At 40.5% G+C, this 12,263-nt stretch overlaps 2 protein-coding genes across 2 annotated transcripts; both read right to left on the bottom strand.

Moving 5' to 3' along the window:
- Positions 1-4,716: 4,716 nt before the first annotated feature.
- Positions 4,717-6,565, bottom strand: LOC143855414 (uncharacterized). The gene is made up of 8 exons (XM_077365530.1): positions 6,383-6,565; positions 6,136-6,267; positions 5,961-6,032; positions 5,784-5,855; positions 5,607-5,678; positions 5,430-5,501; positions 5,090-5,326; positions 4,717-4,994 (listed from the first exon to the last, which is right to left on the bottom strand). The coding sequence occupies exons 1-8, from the start codon at positions 6,563-6,565 to the stop codon at positions 4,971-4,973; spliced, it is 864 nt and encodes a 287-aa protein (XP_077221645.1). The 3' UTR covers positions 4,717-4,970.
- On the bottom strand, positions 5,961-11,652 carry LOC143855413 (uncharacterized). Its single transcript, XM_077365529.1, has 3 exons — positions 11,204-11,652; positions 6,136-8,305; positions 5,961-6,032 (listed from the first exon to the last, which is right to left on the bottom strand). Exons 1-2 carry the CDS (start codon positions 11,650-11,652, stop codon positions 6,655-6,657), a joined length of 2,100 nt encoding a protein of 699 aa, XP_077221644.1. The 3' UTR covers positions 5,961-6,032; positions 6,136-6,654.
- Positions 11,653-12,263: the final 611 nt, after the last annotated feature.

The following is a 12,263-nucleotide window of genomic DNA, read 5'->3' as shown; positions in this document are numbered from 1 at the left end:
AAACCTCTAAGAAGGTCTCCACCATGTCAGAAAAGATACTCATCATGCATCTTTGGAAAGTTGCTGGTGCATTGCATAAGCCAAAAGGCATGCGTCTATAAGCAAACGTTCCAAAGGGGCATTTGAATGTCGTTTTCTCTTGATCTTCAGGAGCTATGGGAATTTGGTTATAATCGGAATAGCCATCTAGAAAACAGTAATACTCGTGACCCGCTAACCTTTCTAACATTTGATCAATAAAAGGCAAAGGAAAGTGATCCTTCAAAGTAGTCGCATTAAGCTTTCGGTAGTCAATACAAACCCGCCACCCCGTTTGAATACGAGTAGGAATAAGTTCATTGGTGGCGGATTGTATAACGGTAACTCCCGACTTCTTAGGCACTACTTGGACGGGACTCACCCATTGGCTATCTGAGATGGGATATATGATCCCGTTATCTAACCATTTTAAGATCTCTTTTTGGATGGCTTCCTTCATCACAGGATTAGCCCTTCTTTGAGGTTCCCTTTAAGGTTTGGAACCCTCAATGAGGTGGATGTGGTGTTGCACAATTGAAGGACTAATTCCTTTGATGTCAGCCATTGTCCAACCTATGGCTTCTTTGTTATCTTTTAGCAATTTAATGAGTTCCTCCTCTTGAGTGGAGGTTAGGTCCACAACAATTATTACAATCAAAGTACAATTGTCACCTAGAAAAGCATAACGTAAATAAGAAGGCAAGGGCTTCAACTCCAACTGTGGGGCTTCTTCGATTGATGTCTTTGGAAGAGATGTTGCGAGTGGCCCAACGGGCTCCACATTTTGAATGGCAGATGCATCGGCAAAGAAATCGCTTCCTCCATCACCTCCTAGCTCGTCCAAGCATTCTTGGAAACCTGCATCAAAATCAATTTCGAAATTAGTAAGAATATCATCAGGAATAGAATGCAACATATTGATTTCTTCATGAAAATTAGGTTGCTTACCCAATCTAAAGACATTAAAATCAACCGATGTGTTTCCAAAAGATAATTTCATTAGGCCATTCCTACAGTTAATTAAAGCGTTGCTAGTAGCAAGGAAAGGCCTACCAAGGATGATAGGGATTTGATCCTTGATATTAGCAACAGGCTCGGTATCTAACACAACAAAATCTACGGGAAATAAAAAATCACCTACTTTAACTAACACATCCTCAACCATCCCTTTGGGTGTTTTAATTGATCCATCCGCCAATTGAAGAGTGATGGTGGTTGGTTTGAGGTCTCCTAATCTTAGTTGCTTAAATACAGAAAAAGGTAAGTGTGGACCCCGATCCGAGGACGGTGCCGAGGGACGCGAGATCCCTTCTGCGATCCTCTAAGATCTCCACAATGTGAATGAGAGCTCTACCAGGGAACTCTCGAAAGTGGTGCCACCCTCACAGCATAGCATGAGTGGCGATATAAAAAGAAAGAGATACATCCTGATCCGGAGCCAGAGCTCGAAACCAAGATATATCTGAAAATAACTCAGAGTCGCCATCCATGGATGCGCCATGGAACCAAAACAAATGCTCTGTTTGCAATGGAAAACCAGAGATACTAAAGGTCCGTGCCTGGTGACGAATGGAGAAGGTCCGAAGAGCGCCCCCAATTCGCCCGAGTGCAAACACTTGGTCTCTTATGCCATTTATTATTAACCTCGAAGAGTTTTGGGCAAAAATCATGTGAAATGAGAACAATCATCAGGAGTCGTCTTTCTAAGCACGCATTTCCTGAGAATAGAAATAATAAGCACACAAAAAATAAATGAAAGAGGTGCCACCTAAATATTGCTAGGTTATGAGTGACATACCTAACTGGTGTCTAAGTTCTGGTGGACAAACACATGCATGCTACAGCTACAGGTATAGGGTCTGTACAAGAAAGTAAGAAAACACAACACAATATACAACATAACAACACAACGAACCTTAAGACTCTAAACGATTTAGCCCGAGTCCTTGGATGGTCTGATGTTCATCCAAAGAAGCCTACGTATCCCCGCCTCCACGAAAATCAAGGCAACGTAGTTCTTCGCGCCTATTCTAAGCTAGGATGCCTAAGACACCTAGACCTCTATCTTAGACTCGATCTAAAAGACCGGACTAGTTATTAAAGCTTCTTGAACGATTATTTAAATTCCAGTGAATTGTAGATTTTAGGACACCCTATATGCCCTAACTAAATGCAGGTTAGCCCTAAGTTAATGCAGGTGGTTCCTAGAACCTATGTGTAACTAGGCTGTGCGTCCTAAGAAAAACAATGGGATCGCTAACGTATCCAAGACCTAGTCATCAGTCGGCGATGTGAATCGCCAACTGACCGGACGGAGGCGCTCCTAGCTAGGACAAACTCCTAACTCTAACACAAACACACAACAAGCACACAACAAAAGACAAACTCCTAACTCTAAAACTCTCTATCTAGGACAAAGTCCTAACTCTAGAGGAAGATCTTTTCGAAAAACAATATTTTGGAAGATTTTTATATTTTTTAAAAGGGTTAAAAGATTTATTTACAAAGTTTGGCTAGACCTGGGATAAGAATCCCAAGCTGCACTACGTACCTCGTGAAAGAGGATCAAGCCAACATATTTCGAAACGAACTTTCCTAATACGCTATAAAACTCAACACTTTTAGGTTTTTTTTTAAAGGTTTTTGATGTTTTCAAATGTTTTTTTTGAAGTGCTTTTATATTTTTGACGTTAAAAAAGAAGACAAAAAAATGTGTTAACACCCTTTCAGCTAAAGGGGATCCGATAGAAGAGCCTCTATACCCACCATATCGCGGTAGAGTATCACAGAGGGAAACGGGATCCCTAAAGCCTTGAGGGAAAGAAGACAAAACGGGGGAACTAAAGTTCCGATACGAGAAAAATAATCTCAAAGAGATGACCAAAAGCTGACGAGACTTAGCCAGCGAGGGAAAACCCTAAATAAACGAGAGATGAAAAACTTCTAACCCTAAGGGTAGACTTCTAAACAAAAGGAACAGACAAAATCCTATAAAAAGAACTACTAAATCGATAGAATCCCGAAACTCGAAAAGGATCCCGAGGAACGTGCCAAGAATAGTCCCGGAAAGAAAGGAAACCCCTCAAACCCTGTGAAGGCCCTAAGATGGGAAAAATGATAAGAAGGGCAAGAGGTTGGCTCAAGAAACATTCCGTCATCGCCTGACCCGACAAAGTGTTCTCAAGACATGATAGAACATCGAAACTCGAAGAGGATCCCAAAGAACGCATGAAGAACAATCTCGAAAGTGAAAGAACTCTTGAACCTTAAAGTGAGGCCCTCAATAAAAAGGAAACCCGTAAGCCCCATGAAAAGTGATGAGATATACAAAGAAACCTGAAGGGCAAAAGGGGGCGGGGGATGTAGCTGACAAAGCACAATTAGGACCGACATTAACTTTTGGGGGCTTGGAAAGAGGTACTTGAGGAATGAGGGTGCTAAAACAAGCCTGATATGCAATTATCATCCAAATCGACTTTGCAAGCATTTTGAGCACATTGGATTTACAAACACTTAAAGGAGATAGAGTCTAATCCATTCAGTGACAACACCAAGGTAGAATCTCAATCAATTTTAGTCAAAAGCTTGGCTTAGGATTCCAATAGATACTCCATTAGCTTACACTCTATAATGACCGAAAATCTCAGCAACATTATAACCATCGGTACTTCTGAATTTGCATGCATCAAACACTACAACAAAACCGGCCTTTCCCTACGGAAAAAACCGTAGGGAAAAGTATCAAACTCCGTAGGGATAGACCTTTCCCTACGGATTTTGCCGATCCCACCTTCCGTAGGCTAGGTGGGGGTAGGGAAAGCCTTTTCCCTACGGATTTTGTGTGCCGTAGGGATATACTACTTTTACCTACGGAATAATCCGTAGGGGAAGTGTTGAACATTCCCTACGTAAATGCATAACGCCGTAGGTAAAGGTGTGTTTATTCCTACTAAATATCCAGAACATCCGTAGGGATAATGTGATTTTCCCTACGGTGTTTCATAAAATCCGTAGTTAAAATGGTGTTTCTCCATACGGAATATATAAAAACTGTAGATCTGCTATCTGTTGCTTATACGTGACTTAATTAGACAAGGGCTGCCTATCTAAGCAATTTCCAGGATGAAAGGCCAGGCCAAAAGGGAAACAAAAAGTCTCCGGAAAAAAGCAGAGGATGAACCAAGAAGGAGAAAAGATCGACTTAACGGAAGGAAGCTCACTGGCTCACAACCTCTGCGGCAGTTGAGCGACGCACTAGGTGGGAGGAGATCCGACTCCATCTAAAATATTTTTTCCAATTAGTTTTCCTTACTAAAATTTAAAAAACCGTAGGGAAAAGAGGGATTTCCCTACGGATTGGTAAAAAACAAGTAGGCAAAAGGAGTTTTTCCCTACATATTTTCAGGAAAAAAGTAGGAAAAAGGCACTTTTCCCTACAGATAAGTTAAACTCAGCCGTAGCTAAAAGGTTCTTTCCCTGCATAAATGCAAAATAAAATCTGTAGGGATAGACTTCTCAAATTTTTTTTTTAAAATCCATTATAAATAACCATTTCTTGTGACCTATATGATACCTGTACTTTCCACAAACAATCTAAACATATTATCAAAATTTCTATTATAACACCCATTTCCCACAACATATAAAAATAAAAAAAAGTTATCTAAATTTAGAATATTTATGAATTCACGATTCGTCCATAGCTAACATCTTATAATTGTTCCATCAATAAAATACTACAATATATGTTCCGAACCACATATCAAAACAAAATACTATATTATTCCCATCCACATAAAAACAAAGTGCCCAACCACATCAAAACAAAATAGTAGCTACATTGTTCCCAACCATATCAAAACAAAATATTATATATTGGTCAACATTCTTTATCTTCTCCTCTCTTCATCATCTTCTTCATCTCCTCTTCATCATCTCGTCAATTCCAATTATCATTTGCGAGTTAACAATTTAACCTACAAACACATACCATGTATAAATGAACAGATGCATATAAAGTAAACCCATTTTAAGAATTTAAATTGCCTTTCAAAACAAATTGTACACTTACAAATGCACGAGGCCAAGCAACGTTACTTCCTAAGACATCGCCGATGACTTGAAGTTTTCCATACGATCTTGGCAACTTTGCTTTTCGGGATATACCTCCATTGATCGTTACTTCACACCATCCCTCACCCAATTTTTTCCCCCCTACAATTTGGTTGGGATCTTCACTTTTGAGGAACCCTTTTGCCACAGCATCGCCTTCAAACTTCATCAACTTACAGGGAATACATACATGAATCTGAAAACAATTAAGTCATAAATATGGTGCCCATAAGAACTTCATTCATTCACTAATAAGAACTACCATATATTTAAACTTGGACAAAAAAATAAATAAATACCTGGTTATTACGATCCTTAGTCTGAGGTGAAGCACGAGGAGTCTTAGCAGCAATAGGAGCGGTATGCTGAATCTGAAAATAATTAAATCATAAATATGGTGCACATAAGAACTTCATTTAATCAGTAATAAGAATTATCATGTACTTAAACTTGCATAACAAAAAATATATAAATACCTGGTTATTACGAACCTTAGTCTGAGGTGAAGAACGAGGAGTCTTAGCAGCAACAGGAGCGGTATGCTGAATCTGAAAATAATTAAATCATAAATATGGTGCACATAAGAACTTCATTTAATCAGTAATAAGAACTATCATGTACTTAAACTTGCATAACAAAAAATATATAAATACCTGGTTATTACGAGCCTTAGTCTGAGGTGAAGAACGAGGAGTCTTAGCAGCAACAGGAGCGGTATGCTGAATCTGAAAATAATTAAATCATAAATATGGTGCACATAAGAACTTCATTCAATCAGTAATAAGAACTATCATGTACTTAAACTTGCATAACAAAAAAAATATAAATACCTGGTTATTACGAGCCTTAGTCTGAGGTGAAGAACGAGGAGTCTTAGCAGCAACAGGAGCGGTATGCTGAATCTGAAAATAATTAAATCATAAATATGGTGCACATAAGAACTTCATTCAATCAGTAATAAGAACTATCATGTACTTAAACTTGCACAACAAAAAATATAAATACCTGGTTATTACGAGCCTTAGTCCGAGGTGAAGCACGAGGAGTGTTAGCACCAACAAGAGTGGTATGCCGAGCAATAGGAACATGAAGATTGGTAGGAAGAACAATTGGAGAATTAGTACGTTGGTCGTACAGCTAATGGGAGTAATTGTTGCATCAGAACATGAAAATCGTGGCTCTTTAGTCCTGAAATCTTCAGTGATTCAAGATTGACACATCTTGAAATATTAGCAGCATACCCATCTGGGACCTTCACTCGCTTTAACACTTCGCAAAAAATTTTCTTTTGTTTCCTACTCATCGTGAAGCTATCCCTTGACCTTAGAGACATTTCTTCTAGATCGAGATGAGCTTCTTCAGTGTCCTTTGTTTTTCCTGTAATATTCAACAACGTACCAACCACTTTGTCGCCCACATTCCTCTCAATATGCATCACATCAAGATTGTGAGGCAAAAGAAGAGTTTGCCAATATGGCAACTCAAAGAAGATACTTTTTTTCTTCCACGGTGGGTTTTTCTTCTTCACCCATTTTTTCGGCCCCAGTAATAGTGTAATCTTTGGTAATTTTTTCTTCTTCGGTGAATTTTTATTCTCCGTTGAACTTTTCTTCTTCGGAAATTTTTTCTTCCTCGGCGATTTCTCTTGTCTCTTCCTCTTTTGACCTTCCTTAATGTGAATTTTAAGCCCTGTAGTTGCTTCAACACATCAGAACCATACAGCCTTCTTGGTGGAGATCTCCATTCTTGTTCGCCGTTGAATTGGTTTCTATTTGCTCGAAATTTATGATCTTCTGGTAGAAATCGCCGGTGGCCCATGTAACAAAACTTCCTTCCATGGGTCAACCACTGAGAACATGTATCAACATTGCAACAAGGATAAGTCTTTTCCCCTTTAGTGCTCCATCCTGACAACATAGCATAAGCGGGAAAATCACTAATAGTCCATAGAAGTGCTGCACGCATTCTAAAAGATTCCTTTCGTGAGTGGTCATAAGTATCCACCCCATGCACCCAAAGTTCCTTAAGCTCTTCAATCAAAGGTTGCAAGTACACATCAATTGCATTACCAGGTGAATGTGGGCCAGGGATAAGCAAAGACATCATCATATAGGGTTGCTTCATACACATCCATGGTGGCAAATTATAAGGAATAAGAATGACGGGCCATGTGCTGTGTGTAATGCTCATGGTCCTGAATGGATTGAACCCGTCGCTTGCTAACCCAAGACGAACATTGCGAGTCTCCAAACTAAACCCTTCATGTTGTACGTCAAAATCTTGCCATGCTGGGGAATCAGCAGGATGTCTTAATACACCGTCTTCCTTCCTGCCCTCATCATGCCATCTCATGTAGGCCGCTGTTTTTGATGACATGAATAGCATCTGAAGCCTTTGTTTCAAAGGGAAATGGCGAAGAACCTTTGCAGGAATTTTCTTTCCTTTCTTGCACGAATCTATTCCCTCATTATCTGAGTTGTTCTCAACCGTTTTCCATCTCGAGATACCACATTTGTAACATGAGGTAAGATTGGCGGTCTCTCTCCAATATAACATACAATCGTTCGGGCATGCATCAATCATGTCGTAATGGAGTCCCAATTCCCGAATGATTTTCTTCGTTTCATACATGTTCTTCGGCAATAATACGCCCTCAGGAAAAGCACGCTTTAACAAATCTAGTAACATGTTGAATGATTTATCACTCCATCCACATAAGCACCTAATGTGAAACAACTCAACTATAAAAGACAACTTCGTAAACATCTTAGAACCAGGGTACAACTCTTGTTCGGCGTCCCTTAACAAATTGTAAAATGAAAGACCTGCTTCATCAACACCCCCCTCCCCTCTATCTTCATTTGTTGGATTTCTATCTTGCATAGCTTCTTGCATGTCATCCAACATCTCATGCATGTCGTCATTCGCATCCTCTTCTTCAACCACACTATTCCGGCTAGTAGAGGTATAATGTGATGATTTTTCTCCATGGAAAACCCAAGTTGTATAATTCTTCATCATTCCCCTCCAAAATAAATGCTCCTTTGCCGTTTTAGCATTCACCCGGTAGGAGCAAACACATCTGGTACATGGGCACAAGATCTTCCCATCAACACAGTTATTGAAAGCGTATATTAGAAATTCCTTTATCCCATTCACATATTCAACTGTATTCCTACATAATCCAACAAAACTAGCGTTATCTATAAAAATTTACAAATTCTATAAACAGGACTTGAAAATTTAACCAAGCGTATGATTCGCGTTATACCTTTTCTTGTTCATCCAACTCTTGTCCATTTCATATATCTTCTAATGGTCAATAAATCTGTTGAAGAAGTATAAAAAGTCATCCAACACTAGCTAAACATACATCTTTGGTTGATTTACAAATACTGAATTTTTGATTCTCAACACGGGATTACCAAGTGCTTATCAATGCAGACACAATTTCTAGCTCCAATGAAAATCCCAGGACAACTCTTCACCCCAGATAGACATTTCAGCCAAAATATTTGCAAAACAGCAGAAATGTATCCTTCTTATATGATAGACGAAATCTAAGCATCTGACAAAATTCGTTTTTATTTTAGAGCCTTATTTTCTTATGGAAATTCACAAATAGCATTCAGAAATTAAAATTGTAATCGAGGATAAGAGTAAAGCTTCTTACCTTTTCTTTGATTAGAAAGCCTTCTCCTTCGCCCTCTTTTTTTTTTTCAGAAACACTAGAATGCTGAAACTGCGAGCTCCTCTCCCTCCTATTACAATTTCCTCTCAAACCCAGAGTTGTCGCCCCTTTTTGCTGGAAATCAATTCCTTGCTAGCGCTCCAACTAGCTACAAAGGAGGCTATATAACTTTTCCTGCTCGATTTTCTCTACTCCCTCTCAGTTGGGGACAGCCAAATGAAGAAGACTCCTTTTTCTCTTCCCTTTGCCTGAATTTTAGCTAAAAGTAATGGGGTTTTAAGGACACTAAGGTCGGATAGAGCTCGGGAAAGAGAAAATGGAGGCAATTCAGGTGAGGTTGCTGGAAAAATGGAGGGTATCCAAATGGGTTTGATATAAATGATGGGTTTTATATGGATGCAAGTGAGAATGGTTTGGTAATGGGGCTTGATTTATGCAAGGGGAGTGGGTGATGCCGGATTCCGGCGAGAAAGTGGGCTCTCTCCCTCTCCTTTCAATCTCTCTCTGCAGATGGGTTTGGGAAAAAAAGATGAAGTGGGTTTAGGGGATAGGGAAGATGGATGGAGGTGAATGGAAATGGAGGTGATTATTAAAAGAAGAAAATGAAGAGAAAGATGATCGGGGGGGTGCAAATGGCCGGCCAGAGCTTGACCGGAGCACGGCCGGAGAAGATGAGAGGGGGAAATGTTAGGGTGGGAAAGGGGTTATGTTGGTGGCTGTCAAACCCTCTCCTTTTTCTCCTCTTCACCGAACCCTAAAGGCAAAGCTACTTTCCTTCAAATCCTCTTCTTCCTCCTCTAGAACCCTAAAAATCCTGTAACCCTTTCCCTTGGAACCCATTTCATTTTCTTCTACTTCCTCCTTAAAACCCATAGGAATTTCTACAAAAGTCAGAAAGAGAAAGAGATTGAAATGCTGGGTGGATTGAGGAGAAGATGTTGGTGGGTTGAGATGTGGAGATGGAGATAGTGGTATAGGGGGTTGAGAATTACAGAGAAGGGGTTCGATCGGATTCCGACGAAATTGCCGGAATCCATGGAGATGGGAGATGGAAGATGGAGATGGAAGAGGGTTTGGAGGGTGGAAGAAGGCCGGAGCTCCGGCGAGAGGCCGGAGGATGAAGGTGGCTCGGATTCCGGCGATGGTGGTAGAGGTGTATAAGAAGAAGAAGAAGGTGATGGAGGGATTGAGGTAGGACATGGTGCGGCTGAAATGGTGCCGGAGGGGAGAAGGTGGTGGAGCCGGAGGAGATGGCCGGAGCTCCGGCGGAAATGGAATCGGTGGCTCTCCTCCCTTAGCTCTTTCTCTGCTACTCCTTTTCTTAAAAAAAAAAAAAAACCTAATTCCTCTCCCCCTGCAACTCCCTCTCTTCCTCCGCTTCCCCGTTGGGAGCCGCAAATGGGGTTCCCCTGTTGGGAGAAGAAAAACCGAAAATCCCCTTTGGAAACCCTAGTTCATGGGTTTTATGCAAGGGGAAATGGTATATTTAGCCTCCTTTTCCCCCATGGGCAGCCCCTACCAGTGTATTTATCACTACTCTCTCATCATATGGGGGGGTGGCTAGGCAAAGGGGAGGGGAGGGGCAAATATATCATTTCTCATTTAGGACAAAGGGATTGGTTTGGCACACATCCCTTGTCCAAAATAAACCCCCCTTCGTGTCCTTTTTAAAAAAAAAAAAAAAAAAAACTAAGAAAATGATATGAGAACAACCATTTTTTTGGTAAACGCACTCCCCCAGCTCACCCTTTCTCTTTTGGGTTAACAGTAGATGGGAACTGACAAGGGAACATCTCCGCTTCGATAAGCCATGCTCCTTCAACATTGAATGAAGAAAAATGATATCAGTACCTGTTTCCGGATTTTCAAAAATATCTTTTATGTAAACGGGGGAACTTTGGAGTTTGGATTTTTCAGGCTCTCTCGCACTCAGGACTAGATTGTTTTTTTTTTTTTTTTTTAGGAATTTTGAGATCGATTTTGAAAATTTGAAATTGACTCTGAATTCGGTTTCGAAACTCGGGTTTTGGGAACTTTAATCAATTTCGGGCACTTTAGGGTTCGGTCAAAATGGGGTGTCTACAGTAAGAGATTTACACTTGCACCCAAATCCAAAAGAGCATGTTCAATATTTGTGTTACCAATAGTGCAAGAAATAGTAGGACATCCTGGGTCCTTATACTTGGCCACCATTTGTTGAGACAAGATGGAACTTATATTTGCGGCCAAGAAAGCTTTCTTGGGCACATTAGTTGTGCGCTTTTGTGTGCACAAATCTTTCAACACTTTGGCATAAGTAGGAACCTGAGAAATCGCATCTAATAAAGGAATACTCACATGCACTTGTTTAAAAATATTTAAAATTTTATCAATTTGATCTACCTTTTTATTATTAGCAAGTCTACTTGGAAAAGGAGCTTAGGAATGAAATCTCGTGCAGGGGGAGAAGTTACCTCTTCTGGACTTACTTGTTTGGGCTCCTCTTCTGAGCTTGTGGAGGGAGGTTCTTCACTTACCTCTTTGGGAAGATCTTGCGCATTTTTTGAAGGTTCGGTGCTGACCTCCTCTTTTTGATATTCTTTTCCACTTCTCAAAGCATAAACCGCATTACATTGGTATGCAAGATCCTGCTGCGGCAAACTAGATTGCATGACATTCAACTGATTCACCTGTGGTTGTTGATTCCCATTCATGGACACATTCCTTGGGTTAGGAATGGGTTGACTTGGCATCTTCCCTTTTTCCCTTTCACTTAGGGCCGTAGCAAGTTGAGAAATTTGCTTTTCTAGGTTGTGTTGGCCCGTCATGAAGGTACTCATGAGAAGCTCCATGTTCTTCTCTAAAGATGCAATTCGTGTCGACTCCCCTTGTTTTTGAAAACCTGGAGGGGGCTGATTTGAAACATTATTAATCATGGGGTTTTGAAAAGTAGGAGGGGGAGGGGGTGGCCGAACAAAAGTGGGAGGGAAGGTGGGCCTAGGTTGGCCAAATTGGCCTTGGCCTTGGAAATTTGATGGCCCACCTTGACTCCATGAAAAGTTGGGATGATTTCTCCATCCCGGATTATAAGTGCTAGAATAAGGATTATTAGCATAAAGAGCACTCACATTCTCATTAGAATTACCAAATTTAGCAAGAGTTGGACACTCTTCCATGACATGGCCCGTGGCTTGACACCAATTACACATGGGAACACTATGTGCAATCTTGTTAAAGTCCTTTGACAACTATTGCTTCTAGCCTTTTGATTAGGCTATCAAGATGGGCCTCTTTTGCCACGGCACCCTCTATTAGAAATCCCTTACTTGAAGTGGCTCTCTTACCGTCTTGAGTGGATTCTCACTCTCTTATTTTTTTCGCCAAATTAAGTAAGAAGTTGCATGCCGCGGCCTCATCCGTGAAAGATGTAAAACCGTTAGGACACATGGACTCAAGAAGTTGT

Source organism: Tasmannia lanceolata, unplaced genomic scaffold (assembly GCF_043159265.1).
Source record: "Tasmannia lanceolata isolate RefF3 unplaced genomic scaffold, GAP_Taslan_0.1 ptg000021l, whole genome shotgun sequence".
In the NCBI taxonomy this organism is placed as follows: Eukaryota; Viridiplantae; Streptophyta; class Magnoliopsida; order Canellales; family Winteraceae; genus Tasmannia; species Tasmannia lanceolata.
The sequence above is the reverse complement of the archived record's forward strand: the minus strand, read 5'-3'. Positions and strand labels throughout refer to the sequence as shown.

Excerpts from the sequence above, each read along its gene's own strand:
- LOC143855414 (XM_077365530.1), bottom strand. The coding sequence starts at position 6,565 with ATGCATATTGAGAGGAATGTGGGCGACAAAGTGGTTGGTACGTTGTTG. Across the intron at positions 5,856-5,960 it reads CTAAGGCTCGTAATAACCAG|ATTCAGCATACCGCTCCTGT; the intron begins GTATTTATATTT and ends AATTATTTTCAG. Across the intron at positions 5,679-5,783 it reads CTAAGGCTCGTAATAACCAG|ATTCAGCATACCGCTCCTGT; the intron begins GTATTTATATAT and ends AATTATTTTCAG.
- LOC143855413 (XM_077365529.1), bottom strand. The coding sequence starts at position 11,652 with ATGGAGCTTCTCATGAGTACCTTCATGACGGGCCAACACAACCTAGAA. Across the intron at positions 8,306-11,203 it reads GACTTGCTAATAATAAAAAG|GAATACAGTTGAATATGTGA; the intron begins GTAGATCAAATT and ends TGGATTATGTAG.